The 24,529-nt window shown below is 45.4% G+C and overlaps 1 protein-coding gene across 5 annotated transcripts in view; it reads left to right on the forward strand.

Moving 5' to 3' along the window:
- LOC143808872 (T-cell differentiation antigen CD6-like) overlaps positions 1 to 24,529 on the forward strand; it is a 467,903-nt gene that overhangs the window by 99,549 nt on the left and 343,825 nt on the right. For all 5 annotated transcript variants that reach the window (XM_077292011.1, XM_077292012.1, XM_077292013.1 and 2 more), the window contains exon 5: positions 1,177 to 1,236. In XM_077292011.1, the coding sequence (XP_077148126.1) occupies positions 1,177 to 1,236 (60 nt within the window). The remainder of the gene's footprint in view (positions 1 to 1,176; positions 1,237 to 24,529) is intronic.

Genomic DNA, 24,529 nt, shown 5'->3' on the forward strand with positions numbered 1-24,529 from the left:
CCAGTGAAAAGCATGAACTCATCAAGAAGAAGTTGTCTTAACGATCCAGACTCATTCTGTTACATTTGTGGTGAATACACACTGCCAAAACATAGAAGAAACATAACAGACTTCGTAAAAAAAGTGTATTTTGCCTATTTTGGGGTTATGCTTGGGGACCAAGACAAGTTTTGGGCACCACACATAGTGTGCAAAGCATGTATCGAATTATTACGAAAATGGAGCAAAGGACAAAGAAAAAGCTTCAAATTTGGTGTTCCAATGGTGTGGAGAGAGCCAAAAAATCATCATGATGACTGTTATTTCTGTGCAGTGCAAGTGCAAGGATTCAATAAGCATAAGAAACGAAAATGGGAGTAACATGGAATCTGCAAGAAGGCCTGTCCCTCATTGTGAAGATGTGCCTGTACCTGTGTTTACCAGAAATAACAGTCATCATGATGATTTTTTGGCTCTCTCCACACCATTGGAACACCAAATTTGAAGCTTTTTCTTTGTCCTTTGCTCCATTTTCGTAATAATTCGATACATGCTTTGCACACTATGTGTGGTGCCCAAAACTTGTCTTGGTCCCCAAGCATAACCCCAAAATAGGCAAAATACACTTTTTTTACGAAGTCTGTTATGTTTCTTCTATGTTTTGGCAGTGTGTATTCACCACAAATGTAACAGAATGAGTCTGGATCGTTAAGACAACTTCTTCTTGATGAGTTCATGCTTTTCACTGGAATACAGACAACAACATAAAGTTAGTGCAAAAATCAAGCTATGAACAAACTTTTAGAACACTAATTAACACAAAACTATATTGAGAACTGCTCAGTTCAAGTACTAATCCAAAGAAATTAATGAGATGATGCGTCGCATTTACCAACAAGTGCTATAAATAAGATACCAAAAATCTCAAAAACTTGAGCCAATCTGGCAAAACTGATGACATATTCAGAATCAGCATCCCAAAAATACCCTAAATTCGATGAAATATCTTTGGCACCAAAAATGCTGTTGACCAGTGTAATCATCAGCCACAGTTCATAGATGGACACTACTGTGGAGGGGGCACTTACTTCTCGGTGCTTAGGCCCTGTAGCTCTCCTCATATGATGACTGCAGTCCTGACGCTGGCTGTTATTCTGCTGTTATCCATCTGATTATTGCTTCCTTCATATTTATCAGGTGCTGATAATGACTCCAGTGTGATCGAATCACGGACAATCACGGACAAGATGACTCCAGGTCAGTGACCAGAAGTATGGACCACACGGACAAGAGTCAAGAATGGGGGGATTGTAGGCAATGGCTGTGACTGTGGTGGTTGTGATGACGAAGGCACCTTGATGGTGATGACTGCGGTGACGACGACAGTGGTGGTGGTGATGGTTGTGATTAATCTACTGCTTTAAGAGAATCTGTCAGCAGGGTTTTACTCCCCCGTCTGAAATCACCATGATATTTAGGGCAGAGACCCTGTTTCCAGTGATGGGACACCTACTGGGCTCCTTTATGCAGTTTTGATGTAAATCTGCAGCAGATCAAACAGTGATTCTAAGTTCTCTGAATGCTGACCTGTGTATAACCCCACCCACACCACTGATTGGCAGCTCTCTGTGTACACTGTGCATAGGCAGAAAGCTGCCAATCAGTGGTGTGAGAGAGGGTATAACTAGCTCATGAATAAGGAAGATACATGGCAGCAGGTTTACTAGTCCTCTAGTAATAATCTCCACCGGATACAACTACAGAAAGCAACTCAGTAAGTGACACATCGCTGGGATCAGTATATTTGTCTCTACAGGTTTCTGTTCTCAGATTCGGGGCTAATATCCCTTTAATAATAAATTAGAAGCTCCGTTAGAGATTGGCAAGCCTGAATGGTAAAGTTTGGGCACCTAGTGTCTGTGCATGGACACTGAACATGGACTTCTCCCAGAAGTCAGTCTTAGGCTGCCGTCACACTAGCAGTATTTGGTCAGTATTTTACATCAGTATTTGTAGCCAAAACCAGGAGTGGAAGAATTAGAGGAAAAGTATAATAGAAACATATGCACCACTTCTGCATTTATCACCCCCTCCTGGCTACAAATACTGAGGTAAAATACTGACCAAATACTGCTAGAGTGACGGCAGCCTTAGGGCTCATCCCCATGTGTGAAAAAAAACGTTCTGATATCAGGACCGAAAAAATGGACGAGGGCCATGCAAGTACAATCCCATATTTAACACCTAGCATCCGATTTACATCCGAACGCAGTACGATTGCAATGTGATTTTAACATGATCTCTAACATAGAGAATCGCTCTGTCATTTACACATCGTTTTCAAAGGAAATATTCTTCAACACACACATCTAATCTATTTACATGTATAGAAATATATATACATCTACAGTATAAAAAGTGAGACTGGAGCAGCACAATGCTCACCGGTGGGTGCCTGGCCTCCTGGGTCGAGTGGTCCACTCCTCCACCCAAATGTATACAAAAAGAGCCAAAGAAGGCAGCACTCCAAATACTTTTCAAGGTGAAAAAAGTGAGGTTTATTCAGCCCACATCTCTGTGCGACGTTTCGGCTCACACTGAGCCTTTTTCAAGCAGTGAGTGGTACCAACAACTGTGATTTTATACACATAATCTACAATCATTTGCATAATTGTTCATAAAACATTATTACATACATAATTACATTGTGTGCATATATATTATCTGTGCCATCATTAAAGTGCATTGTGCTAACGTGCTAGTATAATTATATATCCTCATATCCATTTTCCTAACTCTCTTCCTTTGTACATACTTCTATATTATAGAATATAATATTATATTAATATTATTCATATTTTCTACTTATTATGCTTTCTTACCCTGCCGCCCACAGAGCACACCACATGGAGGACGCTGACCGCTATTCTCGGCGTTCCCTTGTCCCTACTGCGCATGTCTCAGCGTCATAGCATCAGCCATAACCTGTCAGCCAATCCAGAGCCTCCTGCGGAGAATATCACCTGCGCATGCGCACTTGGCCTCCATCCGTGCCGCGACACCATCTTGGATGTGGCTCATTATTAGTTCATACATGATACCTCTAAATAGCCTGTATATATACAGCAGTACTCATAATAATGAAGAATCCTCTTATATTTTAGATATCCCGCTGTGTTTTCTACTTATAGACACTGTATGGCTTAATGGCTAAACTCTGCACTCTGGCACAACGGACGGCACCTTCCTCAGGTTGTCTCCGCTTACCAATGCCCCTTCAACTAGTTTTATAGCCCATAACGGCCACAAAACATCGTAAAAGGATACCTAAAAGCGCTTTTGTACTGCCAAATGTCTATATATGTATAACAGGCTTTTTACACAACTCCACTGTATTTTATAATGCATTTTCTTTATTGTATACATAGGGCTTTGCTACTGGCCAACAGTAATGACAGAAAAAAAAGAAAGAAATATATAAAAAATAAAAATAATTTTAAACGGAACAAGAAAAAAATAATAAAAGAGAACTTGATAGAAAAAAATATAAATCTCAGCCTCCATGTGGTTATGCTCCATATGCCGCTGGGCTGACTGTACTGTATATCTTCATAGACTCGAGGATATATCTAAAAAACAATTAAAATAACATTAAAATTGGAATGACGTTTTAAGATAATGTTTCTACAACACATTCCAAATATTTAACTAGGAACCCATATACATCTAATTCCTAGGCAGGGGCTGACTGGCCCAGGTGGCAAAGAGGCAAATGCCCCCCGGGCCGCTCCCCCAGCTGCTGTTCAGGGCCGGCTGCCTGGTGGTGGCTACAGCCACACAGCAAATTGTGCGCAGCCATGTCTGCTGTACTGTGACGCGGCCGGCAGCAGACACAGCCGCATCACAGTCAGCGCACGCGTCTGCGCTGGGGCCAGGAGCTATGCTTGGCTGTCACCTTGACGGCTGCACAGCTACTGCTCCCTTCATGTTCTCTATACTTCCAGGTTAGGTGTTGGGCATGCGCGATGGCGTCCTCACGCACGCGCCGACATGACCCGGATGCTTGAAGCAGAGAGGCACTGCAGGGGAGCGACTGGTGAGGTAAGTATGAAGAACTTTTTTGTTTTCTTTATAAAATAAATTTAATGGTGGGTAACTGCAAGTGATGAAGTGGGAGGTGTAAGGAGACTGCACATGATGGAATTTGTGGAATTTGGGGGTTAAAGGAGACTGCACGTGATGGAGTGAGGGGGTAAGTGGGGCTGCACATGATGAAGGTTGAGTGGGGCTGTACATGATGGAGTGGGGCTGCACATGATAGTTTAGTGGATAAAGGAGACTGCACATGATGAAGTTGGGAGAGTGGGGCTGTATGATGGAATGGGGCTGCACATGATGATGTGGGGGTAAGGGGGATTGTGCATGATGAAGGGGGAGTGGGGCTGCACATGAAGTGGGGGGTAAGGGGGACTGCACATGATGAAGTGGGGGGTAAGGGGGACTGCACATGATGAAGTGGGGGTTAAAGGGGACTGCACATGATGAAGTGGGGGTAAGGTGATCTGCACATGAAGTGGGGGGTAATGGGGACTGCACATGATAAAGGGAGTGTAAGATGGACTGCACATGAAGTGGGGGGTAAGGGTGACTGCACATGATGAAGTGGGGGGTAAGGGGACTGCACATGATGAAGTGGGAGAACGAGACTGCAGGACTGCACATGATGAAGTGTTTGTCTGATGTGGGACTGCCCATGATGAAATGGAAGGGGGATAGGGGGCTGCAAATGATGAAGGGGCACTGCAGATGAAGTGAGGGGGTGATAGGGGACTGCAATGAATGAAGTAAGGGGACTTCAAATTAAAGTGGGGGGACTGCAAAATGATAAATTCAGTGTGAGGGACAGGGGACAGCAATTTAATTGAAGGTGGGGGTGGGGAGAGCAAATGATCAATTGAAGAGGGGGTGGGGAGAGCAAATGATGATCTAGGGGAAGAACAAATAATGAATTTTAAGGGTGGGGGAGTAAATGATGTATTAAATGTGGGGTAGAGCAGTTGATAATGAATAGAGGGTGAGAGAGAAAGACATGACAATGAATTGGGGTGGGAGGGGCATGTAACTATAATGAATCGGAGTTAGGGTTAGAGTGGTAGGTACATAGTGGGGGGCGTTGAGGATGAAGTGACTGGTAATGAATTGGGGGAAAGAGTACAGGTGCTAATAAATTTATATATTAAATGAGGAAAGTGGCTATTTAAAGTTAGTGGGTGCACAGTGGTGGATTATAATTTATATTTGGAATGGTCGGTTAATAATAATAATTATAATAATTTTATTTCTATAGTGCCAACACTTTACATTTTAGAGGGGACTTGTACAGACAATGGACATTAAGCATAACAATAAGCACATAGATCAACAGATACCAAAAAGAATGAGGGCCCTGCTCGCAAGCTTACAATCTATGAGGTTGCATAATAACCAATTATATATTGTTTGTGGGTGCAGCTCTGTATTCAGATGTCTAGTGTACACCATGTTCCAAACTATAATGCAAATTGGATTTAAGTGTCATAAAGATTTAATTGTTTTGTTTTTCAAATAAACTCGTGGATGGTATTGTGTCTCAGGGCTCAATGGATCACTAAAATCAATCTTAAACACATGTGATCATTAGTTTTCCAGGTGATTCTAATTAAAGGAAAACTACTTAAAAATGATGTTCCACATTATTAAGCAGACCACAGGTTTCAAGCAATATGGGAAATAAAAAGGATCTCTCTGCTGCTGAAAAGCATTAAATAGTGCAATGCCTTGGTCAAGGTATGAAAACATTAGATATTTCACGAAAACTTAAGAGTGATCATCATACTGTGAAGAGATTTGTGACTGAAACAGAGCACAGACAGAGTTCATGCAGATAAAGGCATAATGAGGAAGGTTTCTGCCAGACAAATTCTTTGGATAAAGAGAGCAGCTGCCAAAATACCATTACAAAGCAGCAAACAGTTATTTGAAGCTGCTGGTGCCTCTGGAGTCCCTCGAACCTCAAGGTGTAGGATCCTTCAAAGGCTTGCTGTGGTGCATAAGCCTACTATTCGGCCACCCCTAAACAGTGTTCACAAGCAGAAACGGTTGCAGTGGGCCCAGACACACATGAAGACTGATTTCCAAACAGTCTTGTTTACTGATGAGTGTCGAGCAACCCTGGGTGGTCCAGATGGATGGAGTAGTGGATGGTTGGTGGATAGCCACCATGTCCCAACAAGGCTGCAACGTCAGCAAGGAGATGGAGGAGTCATGTTTTGGGCCAGAATCATGGGGAAACAGCTTGTAGGGCCCTTTAAGGTTCCCGAAGGTGTGAAAATGACCTCGGCAAAGTATATAGAGTTTCTGACTGACAACTTTCTTCCAGGGTATAAAAATCAGAATTGTGCCTTCAGGAGCAAAATCATCTTCATGCATGTCAATGCACCATCTCATGCTGCAAAGAATATCTCTGAGTCATTGGCTGCTATGGGTATAAAAGGAGATAAACTCATGGTATTGCCACCATCTTCCCCTGACCTCAACCCTATACAGAACCTTTGGAGTATCATCAAGCAAAAGAGCTATGAGGGTGGGAGGCAGTTCACATCAAAACAGCAGCTCTGGGAGGCTATTCTGACTTCATGCAAAGAAATACAAGCAGAAACTCTCCAAATACTCACAAGTTCAATGGAGGCGAGAACTGTGAAGGTGATAACAAAGAAGGGTTCCTATGGTAACATGTGACTTGGCCTGTTAGGATGTTTTGGCGTTAAATAGCTTTTTTGTTCAGTGAATGTGACCTCCTAATGCTGCAAATTCCACAAATGAGCATTTTCAGTTCTTTAAAACAGATCAAATGTTTAGAAATTCTACTGTGCCTAATAATTTGGAACAGTGCATTTTGAGTTTTTATTCATTTTGGAGATTATACTGTTATCATTGGGAGGTTTCTTCAATAAAATTTGATGTATGATCTAACGGTGATGACTTTTATTAGACTGACTGTCATTTGCACCGACCATTTAGGAAAATCCGAGAAAAATATAATTTGCATAATAATTTGGAACATGGTGTAGAAGAAAGGGAAAAAGTGGGGAATGTGGTCTGGAGGCCTAGGTAACTGTGTTATTTTATGCAGAGATGAGTCCTGGCTGGAAGAAGTGACGGCAGTCTGTGCTGGATGAAAATGAAAAGCAAAGATGAAGGACTTCAGCTAGAGACGTCACTAGTGAGTCAGTGTATTACCTGTACACTGACACTATACACTGTATACTATATACAAAGCTCTGTGTATAATGTCACTGGCAGTGGTGATCACTGTATTACCTGTACACTGACACCTTATACAGATCTCTATCTTTACCCTGACCGTAAATACAGAGTTCCTGTATACAATGGCACTTAGTATTGTGCATTTTTAAAATTAATGATCAGTATTGTAGTATACAAGTAGTGAAAGGTGTACACTCCCTGACAGAAGTAATGTCGCTTATCCATGTTATGTAAATAAAAGCTTATAACCTGATGTTAAATTCATCCATTGGTTGTATAAATTATTCTTTTGAAAGCTGAAACCTTCCAAAATATGGTTTAGGTTAAGAAAATAAATTGACATCAATGCAGAAATATTGATTAGTTAATGGACACAGAATGGTCAGATTTTAGCAAGACAAAAGTTTTGTGGCCTGGTCATATAATGCACCCAATCCTAGTTTACATCCTCACCTGTGCTCAGTAAATGATCGGTTATTTAGTGTGTGTGTATAAAAAGAAACCCCGCTCCCCAGACCTTCACTTGAACTGCAACTTAAGCTCTGACAACATGCCAAAAATCCACCCTGCGACCAAAGCCTGGATTATCAAGAGGCTGAAGACCAGATCCACTGCAGAGGTGGCGGGCACCTTTAATGTGTCTCAGCGTCAAGTACAAAGAATTAAAAAAAAGATTTGAAGAGACTGGAGATGTGTTTGACTAGCCCAGGTCCGGCAGACCCCGCAAGACAACTGCTCAGGAGGAACGTTTGTTGGTTAGAAAATCCAAAGCAAGCTCCTCTTCCACAGCAGCAGAGCTCCAACAGGTCTGGTCACCTCAAGTCCCTGTGTCAACTAGAACAGTTTCTAGGATTCTGTCTCAAAATGGCCTCCATGGTCGAATCAGTGCCCAGAAGCCAGCACTAAACAAAAGGCAAATAAAAAACCGTGTGGCATCTACAAACTCCCACAGCCTGCTAAATAGATGGACACTGGAAAAGTGGCAGAAGGTGGATTTCTCTTCAGTAGAATTACACCACAGCTGCCACAAACACTGCAGGAGACCTACTGGAGCCCGTATGGATCCAAAATACACCCAGAAGACAGTTACATTTGGTGGTGGAAAGATCATGGTCTGGGGTTACATTCCGTATAGGGGTGTGCGAAACATTTGCAAGGTGGAAGGCAATATCAATAGCCTAAAATATCAAGAAGTATTAGCTACCTCTTATATTCCAAATCATAAAAGAGGTCATTCTGCAGCAGGATGGTGCTCCATCTCATACATCCATCTCTACAACAAAGTTCCTCCAGGCAAAAAAGATCAAGGTGTTCAAGGACTGGCCAGCCCAGTCACCAGACATGAACATCATTGAGCATGTTTGGGGTAGGATGAAAGAGGAAGCTTGGAAGACAAAACCAAAGAATCTAGAGGAGCACCACAACTTCATTCACCAATGTTATGCAACATATATTTGTATTTTAAGTTAATTATTTGTCTGTGGGCAACAAAAATTTTGTCTTGCCAAAATCTGACCATTCTGTGTCCATTAACTGATCAATATTTCTGCTTTAATAACAATTTATTTTCTTAACCTAAACCACATTTTGGAGGGTTTCAGCTTTCAAAAGAATAACTTATACAACCAATGGATGAATTTAACATCAGGTTATAAGCTTTTATTTACATAACATGAATAAGCGACATAACTTGTGTCAGGGAGTGTATGGTGTATGGCATCATTGGTCTTTGTATAGAGTGTAGTTTCATGTAGAGGTAATGGTGATATTATAATATTATGTATTCTCTGTGTAGTGGTGATAGTACTAGGCACTGTGTAGCTGTATTGTTGTGTGTATGTTTGTAAGTAAGCTCTGTTATGGCACCATATCTAAGCAGTAAGCTTGGTTCTGGTACTCTATCAATGTAGTAATCTAGATTATGGTACTGTATGTATGTCGTAATCTCAGTTCTGCTCCAGTTTCTATGTAGCAGACTTGGTTCCATGTAGTAGACATATTAAGCTCGGTTCTGCTCCCTTATCTCTGTAGTAAGCTCGGTTCTGCTCCCATATCTCTGCAGTAAGCTCGGTTCTGCTCCCATATCTCTGTATTAAGCTCAGTTCTGATCCCTTATCTCTCTAGTAAGCTCGGTTCTGCTCACTTATCTCTGTAGTATGCTAGGTTCTGCTCCCATATCTCTGTAGTAAGTTTGGTTCTGCTCCCATATCTCTGTAGTAAGCTCGATTCTGTTCCCATATCTCTGCAGCAAGCTCGGTTCTGCTCCCATTTCTCTGCACTAAGCTCGGTTCTGCTCCCATATCTCTGTAGTAAGCTTGGTTCTGCTCCCATATCTTTGCAGTAAGCTAGGTTCTGCTCCCATATCTCTGTAGTAAGCTCGGTTCTGTTCCCCTATCTCTGTAGTAAGCTTGGTTCTGCTCCCTTATCTCTGTAGTAAGCTCATTTCTGCTGCCATATCTCTGTAGTAAGCCCTGTTCTGCTCCCATATCTCTGCAGTAAGCTCGGTTCTGCTCCCATATCCTTGCAGTAAGCTCGGTTCTGCTCCCATATCTCTGTAGTAAGCTCGGTTCGGCTCCCATATCTCTGAATCTAGTAAGTTCGGTTCTGCTCCCATATCTCTATAGTAAGCTCTGTTCTGCTCCCATATCTCTGTAGTAAGCTCTGTTCTGCTCACATATCTCTGTAGTAAGCTCTGTTCTGTTCCCATATCTCTGGAGTAAGCTCGATTCTGCTCCTATATCTATGCAGCAAGCTCTGTTCAGTTTCCATATCTGTGTACCAGCTTGTTTTTAAAGCCTGTTATCTCTGCTACTTTAATGCCATGTGCACACGTTCAGTATTTTTCACGTTTTTTCTCGTTTTTTCGCTATAAAAACGTGATAAAAACGCGAAAAAAACGCTAACATATGCCTCCCATTATTTACAGTGTATTCCGCATTTTTTGTGCAAATGTTGCATTTTTTTCCGCGAAAAAATAGCATTGCGGACAAAAAAGCAACATGTTCATTAAAAATGCGGAATTGCGGGGATTCCGCACACCTAGGAGTGCATTGATCTGCTTACTTCCCGCACGGGGCTGTGCACACCATGCGGGAAGTAAGCAGATTATATGCGGTTGGTACCCAGGGTGGAGGAGAGGAGACTCTCCTCCACGGACTGGGCACCATATAATTGGTCAAAAAAAAAGAATTAAAATAAAAAATAGTCATATACTCACCTTCGATGGCCCCCGGAGTGTTCCCGCCTCTCACCGCTGCATGCTGCCGCTTTGGGTCCTATAGATGGTGTGGTTCAGGACCTGCGATGACGTCGCTGTCTTGTGATTGGTCGCGAGACCGGTCATGTGACCGCTCACGTGACCGCGACGTCATCGAAGGTCCTGAACCACACCATCTAGGAACGGACGCCGCTGAGGATATCGGCTGTCTGCAGAGGGTAAGTATAAGCATTTTTTTATTATTTTTATTATTTTTAAACATTCTATCTTTTACTATAGATGCTGCATAAGCAGCATCTATAGTAAAAAGTTGGTCACACTTGTCAAACACTATGTTTGACAAGTGTGACCAACCTGTCAGTCAGTTTTCCAAGCGATGCTACAGATCGCTTGGAAAACTTTGGCATTCTGCAAGCTAATTACGCTTGCAAAATGCTAAAAAAGACGCGAAAAAAACCGGAAAACAACGCAAAAAAAAAATGCGGATTTCTTGCAGAAAATTTCCGGTTTTCTTCAGGAAATTTCTGCAAGAAATCCTGACGTGTGCACATACCCTAATGCAGTGGCCAGATATAAGCAGGGAAAAGGAGGGCCACCGCAACTCGAGGGCCACTGCCTTGTGATTGCCCCCCAGGCTGAAAATTGCCAGCCAGCCCCTGTTCCTAGGCATACTTTAATGGGGCTAATACATATTAGGATTAATTTTAAATTCCACATTGAGTCCTTTCGGTTTTAAAGTATTCAATTCATAAATCCATCTCAGTTCTTGTTTTTTCAGGAGGGATACTCTGTCCCCCCCTCTCCTCTGTATGGGAACCTTATCTATTATTCTAAATTTGAGATTCTTCTCCATGTGGCCCAATTCCGTGAAGTGTTTTGAGACCGGGAGGTCAAGCCGCTTTTTTCTGATTGAATGTCGGTGGTTATTGATACGTACTTTTAACTCACACGGGGGGCAGCAGTGAGTGGGATTGCACTGGGAGGCAGAAAAATGTCCCTACCCGGCTTCAGGAATCAGTGCTGGGGAAACCACATTGTCGCGAACATTAAAGTGCAGTGAATATTCATTAGTTGCTTCCCCGCCCACCTGTCAGCTGAGCCAGGAGCAGCAAATGAATAGTCCTTCATAGGGACACACATGGTTTCGCCAGTGCTGGATTCCTGCAGCAGCTGGGGAGATCTGTGTGTCTGGTGGAGGAGGGGGCAGCAGCAGGGGCCGGAGGAGACAATCGCTGCATACCTGCCTTCCCGGGCTGTGCTGGGTGCAGAGTGCTCCAGCACAAGGACCTGTGTGATGTCAGGAGTGGGCGGGCTGGAGCATCACATGGCAGCACAGAGCCCTCCCTCTTCTGATGTCATCACAGGTCCTGCCGACACCACACTACAATCTGTAAGCTTCCTCCTGTGCTGTGGATAGGCAACAAGAGGGAGCGCTTTGTGGTGTCATGGGATGGGAGGCTCCAGCATTTTACCTCACCACAGCTGGCTGGCTGCCACAATTAAAAGGTTAGTCTTTACAACACACAATAAAGCACTCTGTTACTTCTGTGGTGAACTATAACTCCCAGCATGCCATAGGATCTGCAGGACATGCTGGGAGTTATAGTTCTCCCATTGGTTCTTAAAGCAGCGCTCCAGTGTTATTTTTCAGTGCTGGAGTGGTGCTTTAAATATAGGCCCTGTGCCCCCATTCTTATACTCACCCTCCAGCGTCTTCATATAGTACTTTACAGCCACCACACTGGTCCCGTAGCTTCCAACATAATAGCTATTACTATTATATATAATAACAACACATATAATAGTATGTTATTAAATATTTTACCACCTTTTTTGCTTCAAATATTTTTTTCCACCTCTAAAACCTGGGTGCGTCTTATAGTCCGAAAAATACGGTATAGCCTCGTACTGTAAAATCACAGCAGGAGCCTACAGGATAGAGGAGAAGGATTACATACAGTACATACACATAGAATAGATAGATATACAGATGCCAGTGACATATACAATTAGTACAGTGTGTTCCGCTTACTGTACATGTATTTAATAATTAAAGATTATTTTTCTGAAAAACTAGCGTGGGCTTCTGCATACATTTCTGAACCAGCAGAGGGAAAGTTGACAGCTGGGGCAGATGTTTATAGCCTGGGAAGGGGGTTGTACCCATGGAGCTTCCCAGGTGATTAATATCAGCTCACAGCTGTATACTTAACCAGTAAAGGCTATTCAAATGGGGAACCCTAAAAAAATAATGTAGGGTCCCCCTATAATTAATAACCAGCAAAGACTATGCAGACAGCTACGGGCTGATATTATTAGCCTAGGAAGGGGCCATGGATACTGGCCCCCCAGGCTAAAAACCATCAGCTCTCAGCCACCCCAGTAAAGGCGCATCTATAAGATGTGCCAATTCTGGCCTTGCTCTTCCTGCTTGTCCTGTAGTGGTGGCAAGTGGGGTGATAGTTGGGGCTTGATGTCACCTTTGTATTGTCAAGTGACATCAAGCGCACGGTTACTAATGGAGAGGCATCTATAAGACATCCATCCATTACTAATCCTATAGTTATATTGTAATTAATTACCCAGCAAGTATACAGTCTGTTATTTGAAATAAAAAAGCACAGTTTTCCATTTTAATTTCAAAATAACAAACACAGTTATACTCGCCTAACACCTAATTCCACTGAATCCCTCATCTCCTGTATTAAACCAAAAATAAAAAACAATAATATCCCTCACCTTTCCGCAGAGAAGATAATCGATTTGTCCCATGATGGGTCTAGCTCTGCTACATGTAGATGGCAGGCTGCATGGTTGCATGATGCGGCCATACAGCCTGCCATCTAGCAGAGACACTGAACAACATGTGCTATGTGTCTCCATGTGAACTCGTATTACCTCTCTGATGGCACCTCAAGCAGGAGAACTTTCTCACACTCGCGGGGCCATCAGAGAGGTCCTGACAGTTCACAGCCAACTAACTCACGTCACCTTTCTGACGTTAGCCTGAGTGCGGTGGGGAATCATTTCAATTAAAGGACTTTTCTGGGTGTCTATGCTTTTATACAATATGACTATGAGGTTAGTTATGGGGGTGTCTTATTGATGCCTCTCCATTAATAACCTCGGGGCTTGATGTCACTTGACAATACAAAGGTGACATCAACCCCCCCAACTATCACCCCACTTGCCACCATTACAGGGCAAGTAAGAAAAGTGAGGCTAAGTGCCAGAATTGGCGCTTCTTATAGGAGGCGCCTTTTCTGGGGTGGCTGAGAGCTGTGTTCTTTTTAGCCTGGGGGGCTAGTATCCATGGCCCCTTCCTAGGCTATTAATATCAGCCCTTAGCTGTCTGCATAACCTTTGCTGGTTATTAAATATAGGGGGTACTCTACATACTTTTTTGGGGGGGTCCCTCATTTTAATAGCCAGCAATGGCTAAGTACAGTTAGGTTTATATATATTTGGACAGAGACAATATTTTTCTAATTTTGGTTATAGACATTACCACAATGAATTTTAAACAAAACAATTCAGATGCAGTTGAAGTTCAGACTTTCAGCTTTCATTTGAGGGTATCCACATTAAAATTGGATGAAGGGTTTAGGAGTTTCAGCTCCTTAACATGTGCCACCCTGTTTTTAAAGGGATCAAAAGTAATTGGACAGATTCAATAATTTTAAATTAAATGTTCATTTTTAGTACTTGGTTGAAAACCCTTTGTTGGCAATGACTGCCTGAAGTCTTGAACTCATGGACATCACCAGACGCTGCGTTTCCTCCTTTTTGATGCTCTGCCAGGCCTTCACTGCGGTGGTTTTCAGTCGCTGTTTGTTTGTGGCCTTTCTGTCTGAAGTTTAGTCTTTAACAAGTGAAATGCTGCTCAATTGGGTTGAGATCAGGTGACTGACTTGGCCATTCCAGAATCTTCCACTTCTTTGCTTTAATAAACTCCTGAGTTGCTTTGGCTTTAGGTTTTGGGTCATTGTCCATCTGTAGTATGAAACGACGACCAATCAGTTTGGCTGCATTTGGCTGGATCTGAGCACACAGTATGGCGGCTCTGAAGACCTCAGAATTCATTCCTGTGTCACATCATCCATAAACACTAGTGACCCAGTGCCACTGGCAGCCATGCATGCCCAAGCCATCACACTGCCTCCGCCGTGTTTTACAGATGATGTGATATGCTTTGGTTCATGAGCTGTACCACGCCTTCGCCATACTTTTCTCTTTCCATCATTCTGGTAGAGTGTTGGTCACTTGGTTGGCTGTTGTGAAGGGGTTTCTCTTCACCATGGAGATTATTCTGCGATCATCCACCACTGTTGTCTTCCGTGGGCGCCCAGGTCTTTTTGCATTGATGAGTTCACCAGTGCTTTCTTTCTTTCTCAGGATGTACCAAACTGTAGATTTTGTCACTCCTAATATTGTAGAAATTTCTCGGATGTTTTTTTTCTGTTTTTGCAGCTTAAGGATGGCTTGTTTCACCTGCATGGAGAGCTCCTTTGACCGCATGTTTACTTCACAGCAAAACCTTCCAAATGCAAGCACCACACCTCAAATCAACTCCAGGCCTTTTATCTGCTTAATTGGGAATGACATAACGAAGGATTGCCCACACCTGTCCAAGACATAGCCTTGGAGTCAATTGTCCAATTACTTTTGGTCCCTTTAAAAACAGGGTGGCACATGTTCAGGAGCTGAAACTCCTAAACCCCTCATTCAATTTTATTGTGGATACCCTCAACTGAAAGCTGAAAGTCTGAACTTCAACTGCATCTGAATTGTTTTGTTTAAAATTCATTGTGGTAATGTCTATAACCAAAATTAGAAAAATGTTGTCTCTGTCCAAATATATTTGGACCTAACTGTATATAGCTGTGAGCTGATTTTAATAGCCTAGGAAGCTCCATGGCTATTACCCCCTTCCTAGGCTATAAACATCTACCCCCAGCCATCGGCTTTCCCTCTGCTGGTCCACAAAATTGCACGGGACTGCCAGCCTTTTTTTCAGACATTAAAAGATTATTTAATTAAATACATGTACAGTAAGCTGCACACACTGCACTAATTGTATAAGTCACTGACATCAGTATAAGTATCTATTCTATGTGTATGTACTGTATGTAATCATTCTCTTCTATCCTGTAGGCTCCTGCTGTGATTTTATTGTATGGCTGCTGAATTGCCAGCTATTATTCTATCTATACTAATACTGTACTAATTATATATATATATAAAGTTGACAGTATATCTATATTCTATTCTAACCTGTCATGCTGTGGTTTTACAGTATGCAAAATGGCTCACAAAAAACTACACCTTTAAAATGTAACCTTTAATCCTTATCCTTTAAAAAAATACCCAAAAATTAAACCTAGAAATACACCTTGCCAAGCCAAGAGGTTGGTGCTAATTAGATAAGTAGACTGCCTCACCCTATGAAGCCCTAATAAACTCCTTCCTACCAGCGGAGGTTGGCCCCTTAGCTTGGTCGCAATGTGCCGCCCCCACTCAATGAGGACTCTCCCTTATAAACCCTGCTGGCCCCTAGCTAGTTACAGACAAAATCTGGTTAAACCAGCAAAAAACAAGCCAAAAACAAGCCAGAAAAACAATACTAGAGAATTCAAGGTACAAAACCTGGGGAATAAGGTGAGAAAAAGAAGAGAAAAAGAAAAAAAAAACCTCTTTGAAGGGGGATTTATTAGAAGAATGGAGGAGATAAATTAAGTCCAAATACTGGACTCCTGTTTAAGGGTTCATCACAGTCAAAGACAATACAAAACAGTACCAACACTTTATATGACCACAGGCAACAGACAATAGCTTACTGCCACAAAAAATACAAAACCTATGGAAAACAGAGACGTCTTTTTAAAGGTTTGTCCCTGAACCCACAGTCTGCACTAACTTACCCTCCAAAACCCTACTTTGTTGTCCCTTCCATGGCACCCTAGCTTGTACGCAAAATGGTGCCCCCACTCACCGTCGGCTCACCCTCACTTTCCCTAACAACTCTCCTAATAGGAGGGCAGTGTGGAAAGACAGGAGGGGAGAGGGAGGGACAATATAATCGAGTTTCTTGGTGAACAGGAGGATAGTGCTTAAAGGGAACCTGTCACCCCCCCCCCCCCCCAGTCGTTTCAAACTAAAAAAGACAGGGTATTTCTGACAAATTATAAAACAGATTATTTCTCTAGTTACAGCACCCAGAACTAAAAGAGCCACCTTGTCAGAATGCAGCAATGCTGCTGCACAAGGTGGCTCTTTTAGCTTGAAACGACTGGGGGGGGGGGGGGGTGACAGGTTCCCTTAATATCTGCAAAGATTATCAAAGATTCATAGAAAATAAGCTTGGTGTGTCACCCTGTAAAGAGATTTTCCCAGTGGTGATAGCAGTAAAAGCTGCTAGGTGCATCTGAGAATCCAGCAGCCATAGCTCTCTGACATGTGGTACCACACTGATCACTCACAGGCCACACAGAAGTTCATTGCCACATTAAGTCCCACATCATTCAATGATCAAAGATTACACATTAGGCTGCTTTCACACTAGCGTTTTTCTGCAGATGCGTCACAAATAGTGAAAAATGGACGCAACGCATACAGTATTTCGACGGATCCGTTGTAGATCCGCTAGACGTCGAAGATCCGCTAGTTCCGTCGAAAAACTGGATCCGTTTCATCCTTTCTGTCCGTTTTTACAATCCGTTTCATCCATTTTTATGACGGATCCGTTTTCCCTGCCTAAAAATGGGAGTCTCCTTATGTGATTGGCTACTGGAAAATAGGGAAAACTATTGGAGCGCCCCCACTGCCGCAGGGCCGAGGGGTACCCGGTACCGGGCCTCTGAGTCTCTGCTCTGGGGTTGTCACGGTGGCTAGACCCGGTCCGTGACCCTGCTGAGGGGCGTCCAATGAAAAGTGGTGGTAAATGGTGGTGATGTTGCGGTGCAGTGTAGGTCGTAGTAAATAACGAGGACACCAGGTTGCAGTCTCTTTACCTCTTTACTGAAGGTTTTAGAGTCCTCACTCCAGAGCGCTGTCAACAGGGCTGTCAGAGACCGGCCGGTCCAAAGGCACATCAGGAGTTCCCTTTACAGGTGGGAATCAGTGTCTACCTTCTAGCGCTGGGTGTTGTAGTTCTTCCCTGCTGAGCTCCCGGGATAGTCCTCACAACTGATTCTGTCTGCCTCTGTTGTTCGTTCTCTCTCCGTCCCCCAGATGATATGGTAGGACGCACCCGTATGACGGGGTAGGCCTGGAGGTCTTCCGGAACTCTAGAGTCGCCCCTCTCCCACAGCTGCCTCCGTTGTCTGCTTAGGTGATTTGTGTGAGACAGCCAACCTATAATTGGCTGTCCGGCCGTGGTTTGCAGTAGTACTTAAAGTCTCTTACTTGCTCGGCGTTCCGGCCACCGACTGTTTGCGCCTCAGAAGGATGTTGCCTCGGTCTAACAGCACGACTCCTTCTGGTCCTAATTCCTCTTTACTGTATTCCCGTTGTTCACTGGTTAGTTCTGCTCTTAGGAGTCTGCCAGGATCCCATCCCTGACAGGTCCTCTCACTAGCTCTTCCCAGTTACTTCTCACTGTCTTCCTGTCCAACCCCCAGTTTTACCAGAGTGTGAGGAGTGGCCTACTAGATAGAACCACCCCCCCTGGTGGCCGGAGTGTGAAGTCTAGTGTGAGTGTTACCTGGTCAGAGAAACTCCTTTAGTGCAATCAGACGTAATATCACTCCCCTTAGTGGCAGAGTGACATTACTGCAACGACCAGGACTCTGGGGCGCTGCACTCCCCCCCAGTTAAATCCAGTACTCCCGGACTGGGAAAACAAGAACAACATTACATGTTAACAGAAAACACACAAAATTTTGAAATATCATAAACAATTAAGCATAGCAGTGCTTCCCTTTATGGGAGGTGAGGACTCTTGAATGTTGCGAAAGTTAGGTCATGCACAGTTTATGACTCTCAGTTCAGTGGTTGAAACAGCGGGGACCCCAGATAAACAAAGGGGTCCCCTTTTAGAAGTTTTTGGAGCAATTCACCGTCCATTACTCTATTGTCCATTTTAAAACCTGTAACAAAAGATATATACACAAACATTTTCAACTAAATAACAGCCCTTATTAGTATCTCTAAGTTTTGTAGCGGAGGGGAATTTGATTCTGAGTGCTGCGTGTGGACCTTCGCAGCACAGGGGTTGCTACTGGCCTAACAGGGCCCACTATACTTGCTACCCCTGGTGTAGTGTACTGCCTTCTAGCTACACTTTCAGTGAGTCTGGGTAGCACTGGCAGGCTGAAGCTCTCAGGGCTGCTGCTGTTGGCAACAGTAGGTACGGCAGGCTCACCGATAGCAGAGGGAGGATTTGCCGGTTCAACGGTTGGCATGGCATCTTCAGGTAGGGCTTGTTGAGGTTGCGGGGCCGGATGATCTGGTATCACCATTGTTTCTGGTGGGTCCGGCTGTTGAAACGTTAGAACAGGTACCACGATGGCCTGATTTATCTGAGTCCAGGACTGGGGAAAGTCACCAAGGACGGTATGGATCATCTTCTCCTTTTCCACCGGCGGGGAGATTCCTGGGGCCGTGTCCCTCTCTCTCAACTTATCGGGGCAGACCTTAAGGTGATCCCTGGATACCGCTGTCGAGGTCTCCCCTCTGTCCTTGCTGATGAGACAGACCTTCGTGTTGTCGAAATCGGATGGCAGGATGGTATACGGTTCCGCTTCCCATTGGTCATCGAGCTTGTGTAGTCTCCTCTTTCATTTAAGTACTTGCTCACCAGGTGACAGGGGAATCGCAGGAGCGTGCTGGTTGTAGTCCCTTTCTTGTTTTTGCCTAGCCTGGGCGAGACTTCTTTCCACGCACTCCTGTACTTTGCGGTACCTTCGCTGCCTTTCTGCATCCCAATCTGCATCCGGCGAGGTATCTTCGGGGACTAGGACCCCCATGTCCAGATCAACGGGTAACTGGCTAGGCCTTCCCCTCATTAGGTACGCTGGAGTACAGTTGGTGGAATTTACTGGGATGTGATTGTAGATATCCACCAAGTCAGGCAACTTTGTCGGCCACAGGTTCCGTTCCTCTAAGGGCAAGGTCTTCAATAAGTCGATCACCACCTGGTTCATCTTTTCGCACATCCCATTGGTTTGAGGATGGTACGGCGTGGTTCGGATCTTCTTACACCCGTACAGTTGGCAGAACTCTTGGAACACTTCTGCTTCGAATGCTGGTCCCTGATCAGTCAGTACCTTCTCCGGGTAGCCATGGGGCCTACAAAAGTACTGCTGGAAGGCCTTGGCGGCAGTCCTGGCCGTTAGATCCTTGACAGGTACAACCACCAGAAATCTGGAGTAGTGATCTACGATGGTAAGAGCGTAGATATAGCCGGACCGGCTAGGTGTCAACTTCACATGATCCAGCGCGACCAGTTTGAGCGGCCGTTTGGTGATGATAGGCTGCAGGGGAGCCCGTTGGCTGCCACGGTCCTTCCTGCGCAGGCTACATGGACCGCACTCCCGACACCACTTCTCAATGGCTCTCTTCATGCCAATCCAATAGAACCTCCCTCGGAGTAGCCTCTCTAGCTTCCTCCATCCGAAGTGTCCGGCTCCATCGTGGTAGGCTCCCAGAACCATGGGCGCATCTCGCCTTGGCACCACTATCTGCCACACCAATTCATGAGTACGTGGGTCGATGCTCCTCCTGCACAGCTTGCCATCATGGATAAACAGTTTGCTTCTCCCCTTCCACAGCTGTTGGGTTTCCTGTGGATCATCTGGGCCGGGATGCAACCCTGCCTGCGTCAAGAGCTCTTTCACCCGACGGACCGCGGGGTCACCATCCTGAGTTTCCGCCCATCCGTGATGGGGCAGGGGATTCAGCGTGGCATCCGGTTGGTTCCTGTGCCTGTTCTTCACATGATGAGAGTTCTGAGTGGCTTTGGGGCAATGGAATGCAGGCAGCTCCACCTCTTCAAGTGCCTCCGGGTCTTCCCCCGTTTCTGGCAAATTGGGCATTCGGGACAAGGCATCGGCATTGGCATTCTTGTGTCCTGCCCGGTACTTGATGGTGAAATCGTAGTTGGACAGCCGGGCCATCCACCGCTGTTCCAAGGCCCTGAGTTTGGCAGTATCCAGATGCGTTAGCGGATTGTTATCCGTGAAGACGGTGAATTTCGCGGAGGCCAGGTAGTGTTTGAACCTCTCTGTCACTGCCCAGACGATGGCAAGGAATTCCAGCTTAAAGGAACTGTAGTTATCAGGGTTTCTTTCCGTGGGACGGAGTTTCCTGCTGGCGTAAGCGATCACCCTTTCTTTGCCTTTCTGGACCTGGGACAGCACGGCTCCTAATCCCACATTGCTGGCATCTGTGTACAGCACAAACGGTTGGTCGTATTCGGGGTAAGCCAGTACCTCTTCTCCCGTCAGTGCCGACTTCAAACAAGTGAAGCATCCCTCCAGCTCCTCGTTCCAATCAAAGGGGGTGTTCCTCCCCTTGGTCCTCTTTGGTTGGCCCACCAACAGGTTTTGCAAGGGTGCAGCCTTCTTGGTAAAGTCCTTAATGAACCTCCGGTAATAGCCTACCAGCCCGAGGAACTGCCGGACTTCGTGAAGGTCACTGGGCTTTGGCCAGTCCCTGATCACCGTGACCTTGTCGGGGTCTGGGGCCACTCCTTCAGCGCTCACCACATGGCCCAGGTACTGCACTTTAGGTTTCAGCAGATGACACTTGGACGGTTTCACCTTTAAGTCAAAGTTGGACAGGGCTTCAAACACCTCGGCCAGGTGCTTCAGATGGTCTTCGTAGGTCTTAGAGAAGACAATGACATCATCCAAATACAGCAGCATGGTTTCGAAGTTCATGTGTCCCAGGCAGCACTCCATCATCCTCTGGAACGTCCCGGGAGCATTGCACAATCCGAAGGGCATGTAATTGAATTCGCAGAGACCCATTGGTGTCGTGAAGGCCGTCTTCTCTTTGTCCGCCTCCGCTACAGGAACCTGCCAGTACCCACTGGTGAGATCTAAGGTAGAGAAGTAGTTAGCAGATTTTAAGGCAGCCAGAGACTCCTCTATCCTGGGCAGTGGGTATGCATCCTTATGTGTAATGCGATTCAACTGCCTGTAATCAACACACATTCTCATTGTACCATCTTTCTTTTTAACAAGGACTAACGGAGCTGCCCAGGGGCTACAGCTGTCTCTCACCACCCCAGCCTCCTTCATTTCCCGCAACATGTCCTTGGCACACTGGTAATGAGCTGGGGGTACAGGGCGATATCTCTCTTTTATGGGTCGGTGATCTCCCGTGGGGATATGGTGTTGGATCCCTTTCACCTGTCCAAAATCTAAGGGGTGTTTGCTGAATACCTGCTCGTACTCGTGTACCACCCTGTAGGCCCCCTGCTTTTGATGGGATGGGGTAGAGTCAGTGCCCACATGTAATTCCCGACACCAGTCTTTCGAGTGCTCTGCAGAACCGTTGTCCTCCGCCACGTTTGACGGGACCAAGGGTTCAGGTGTCTGTATCACACTATTATTAACAGTGAACAATTTGGCAAGCGTGGCATACTTGGAGAGGTGAACCTCTTCCTCCCCACAATTGAGGACACGTACGGGCACTCTCCCCTGGCGAACGTCGACCACCCCCCGGGCTGTCAGAATAGTAGGCCTATTGTCTGAATATACGGGTTCTACCAAGGCCTGGTAGTCCTTTCCCCTGAGGCCTATGGCTGCCCGACACCATATTAACATTTCACTCCTGGGGGGTATCGCGATGGGGTTTGAATCACTCACAGTGACACGACCAATCTCACCACCAGTCAGCTCTACCTGCTGTCTCAGCATCAGAGCTCTGATTTCCTTCTGCAGGGCAAGTTGCTCACTGTGGCCAGCGGTTTCTGCCACCTGTTGCAATAAAACAATAACTTCTGCAAGACAATTTTCTAGGCTATTAATATCTGCCCTCAGTCACTGGCTTTACCACTCTGGCGGAGAAAATTGTGCGGGAGCCCACGCCAATTTTTTCCGCCATTTAACCCTTTATTTTACAAGCTAAAGGGCCCACATTTTGCACATACACACTACTAACATTACACACTACTAACACACTACTAACATTAGTAGTGTGGAATATGCAAAAAAAAAAAGGGATATGAGATGGTTTACTGTATGTAATCATGTCTCATATCCTGTCGGGTTTGGGAAGGAGAAATGAAAAGCCGGCAATTGAATTACCGGCTTTTCTATAGAACACCGCTGCGTATTTCACGCAAGTCACACTGCTGGTCCGTGTGTAATCCGTATTTTTCTCGCCCCCATAGACTTTGGCGATTTTTTTTGCGCAATATGGTGACAAACACAGCATGCTGCGATTTTGTACGGCCGTAGATAGCCGTATATTACGGATCAGTAAAATACGGCTGATAGGAGCTGGGACATAGAGAATCATTGGGCCGTGTGTTATGCGTATTTTACGGGTGTATTTTCTGCGCTCATACGTCCGTAAAACTCGCCAGTGTGACGCCGGCCTTAGGGTATGTGTCCACGTTCAGGAAACGCTGCGTTTTTGACGCAGCGTTGAGCCGCAGTGTCAAAAACGCAGTGTCCAGATGTTACAGCATAGTGGAGGGGATTTCATGAAATCCCGTCTCCACTGTGCATTAAAAAACGCATGCGGCATTCCCGCAAAAACGCACATGCGTTGCGTTTTTCAGAACGCAGCATGTTGCTACAAAGAGCAAAACACGCAGGAACACCGCAGGTGACCTGCCAGTGACCTCAGGGGCATTTTTGGTCAGGATTTTACCTGCATAAAATCCTGACCAAAGCCTGAAGCAAACCTGAACGTGGACACATAGAGCACAATAACTCAGGAGAAAGGAAGTTGTCGATTAACCCCATGAGAGCTGGATCCAGCACTGAGGATGTGCTGCTACAGCATGATAAAAGGTATTATTGCTAAAATAAACACAGTGGATGTTTTCAGTGGCACATAATAGCAAGATTTATGAAAGAAAAAAAAATTATTGTAGTGGACAACTCCTTTAAGACACCATATCATAGAAAAACTGGAAAAAGCTTCTCTGTTTCATCGGAGATGCTTATCACAGCCTCCACGCCTTTCCCTCCCATCAGTGGCTCCTGGGGGGCAGAGGGGTCCGTTGCCCCAGGCCCTGTCACATGAAGGGGCCCACTGGGAGCCAGAGCGGGGTCACTTCTCCCGCCTCCTGTGTCTGACCCGATGATGATGATGATGATGATGATGATGAAGCTTTTCCCGGCTGCAGGTCATCTTCACTCCCTGCAGTGTGCACACTGGGTCCTAGTGCCCACTGCCCACACCTTCCATTTCACTGACACTTCCTGGTCCTGCCTGCAAACTTCATCATCAGTAATGAGTGGGGATGGAACTTGTTAGGGTTACTGAATTCAGGCATGTCACTGTGTGGTGAATGTGAGGCCATTGGGGTATTGTGGGGGAGGGGAGACAGGGCACTGGGGGGTGAATGTGAGGCCATGGGTGTATTGTGGGGGAGGGGAGACAGGGCACTGGGGGGTGAATGTGAGGCCATGGGTGTATTGTGGGGGAGGGGAGACAGGGCACTGGGGGGTGAATGTGAGGCCATGGGTGTATTGTGGGGGAGGGGAGACAGGGCACTGGAGGGGGAATGTGAGGCCATGGGTGTATTGTGGGGGAGGGGAGACAGGGCACTGGGGGGTGAATGTGAGGCCATGGGTGTATTGTGGGGGAGGGGAGACAGGGCACTGGGGGGTGAATGTGAGGCCATGGGTGTATTGTGGGGGAGGGGAGACAGGGCACTGTGTGGTGAATGTGAGGCCATTGGGGTATTGTGGGGGAGGGGAGACAGGGCACTGGGGGGTGAATGTGAGGCCATGGGTGTATTGTGGGGGAGGGGAGACAGGGCACTGGGGGGTGAATGTGAGGCCATTGGGGTATTGTGGGGGAGGGGAGACAGGGCACTGGGGGGTGAATGTGAGGCCATGGGTG

This window comes from Ranitomeya variabilis, chromosome 2 (genome assembly GCF_051348905.1).
Source record: "Ranitomeya variabilis isolate aRanVar5 chromosome 2, aRanVar5.hap1, whole genome shotgun sequence".
Classification (NCBI taxonomy): Eukaryota; Metazoa; Chordata; class Amphibia; order Anura; family Dendrobatidae; genus Ranitomeya; species Ranitomeya variabilis.